This window comes from Pongo pygmaeus, chromosome 6, assembly GCF_028885625.2.
Source record: "Pongo pygmaeus isolate AG05252 chromosome 6, NHGRI_mPonPyg2-v2.0_pri, whole genome shotgun sequence".
NCBI classification, from domain to species: Eukaryota; Metazoa; Chordata; class Mammalia; order Primates; family Hominidae; genus Pongo; species Pongo pygmaeus.
In genome coordinates, this window is record NC_072379.2 from 25,471,274 (window position 1) to 25,472,566 (window position 1,293).

At 48.9% G+C, this 1,293-nt stretch overlaps 1 protein-coding gene across 1 annotated transcript; it reads right to left on the minus strand.

Annotated features, from left to right (window-relative positions):
- Window positions 1-242: 242 nt before the first annotated feature.
- Window positions 243-724, minus strand: LOC129040758 (interferon-induced transmembrane protein 3-like). The gene has a single exon (XM_054495596.2). It carries the CDS (start codon window positions 698-700, stop codon window positions 302-304), a length of 399 nt encoding a protein of 132 aa, XP_054351571.1. The 5' UTR covers window positions 701-724; the 3' UTR covers window positions 243-301.
- Window positions 725-1,293: the final 569 nt, after the last annotated feature.

The window sequence follows — 1,293 nt, forward strand, 5'->3', positions numbered from 1 at the left end:
AGGCAGACACCTGATCTATTTCCTTTCAGGATTGCTGCGAGGCTCTGATGACATGATGGATGTAAGAACATTTTGAACAGGATGAAGTATTGCTAAATGATTGTATCCTTTTTTTTTTTTTTTTTTTTTGCAGCAGCAGCACCAGAAACATATACACTTTATTGAATGCCATTGTAAAAAAGTATGTGAGGATAAAGGGCTGATACAGGACTTGGCTCTGGGGCAGGGCAAGGAGTGGAAGGTGGAGTACATGGGATACAGGTCATGGGCAGAGCTCCTGGCCTCAGTGATGCCTCCTGATCTATCGATGGGCTTGGATGATCAACACTGGGATGACAATGAGCAGAATGGTCATGAGGATGCCCAAAATCAGGGCCCAGATGTTCAGGCACTTGGCGGTGGAGGCATAGGCCTGGGCCCCGGTCAGGTCGCCAACCATCTTCCTGTCCCTAGACTTCACGGAGTAGGTGAATGCTATGAAGCCCAGGCAGCAGGGGTTCATGAAGGTGTTGAACAGGGACAAGACAACATGGTCGGGCACGGAGGTCTCGCTGCAGATGTGGATCACAGTGGATGTCGGGGGAGCAGGGCTGTGGGGCACCCCTGGCACAGCCACCTCATGCTCCTCCTTGAGCATCTCATAGTTGAGGGGCTGGCCGCTGTTGACAGGAGAGAAGAAGGTTTGGACAGTGTGGTTCATGGTGTCCAGCAAAGACCAGCGGTGGTCGGGTTCGATTATATCCTTTAACCAATGTGATGGAAAGGTACTGATAGTGCAGGGAGTTATCTTGAACAAGAGGAAGGCATGCAAGTATATGTCCAAACCAAAAGAGGTACTGACCCCAATGGTTTTAAACGGTTTTCTCTGATTCTCTAATTTTGGAGAAATGCCATTAACTTATTAGCTTTTCAGGGCATAACCCTAATAAGGGCCAGTGACAGAATTATCTCTATAGGATTTTATGCAGTGGTCCCCAACCTTTTTGGCACCAGGGGCTGGTTTCATGGAAGGCAATTTTTTCATGGATGGGGGCTGGGGGTGGGGGGATGTAGTGGGATGAAACTGTTCCACCTCAGATCATCAGGCATTAGTTAGATTCTCATAAGGAGTGCACAACCTAGATCCCTCACGTGCACAGTTTACAATAGGGTTCATGCTGAAATGGGAAAAGTTTTTCCTTATCTCCCTCGCAGGGCATGCAATAGGGGTGTGGCTCACTTCTTCAGTGCCCTGCTGCTCAAACCCCTAGGGGGAGCGTGCAGATGGGCAAGTCTAGGGGTTAGTGTTTATAG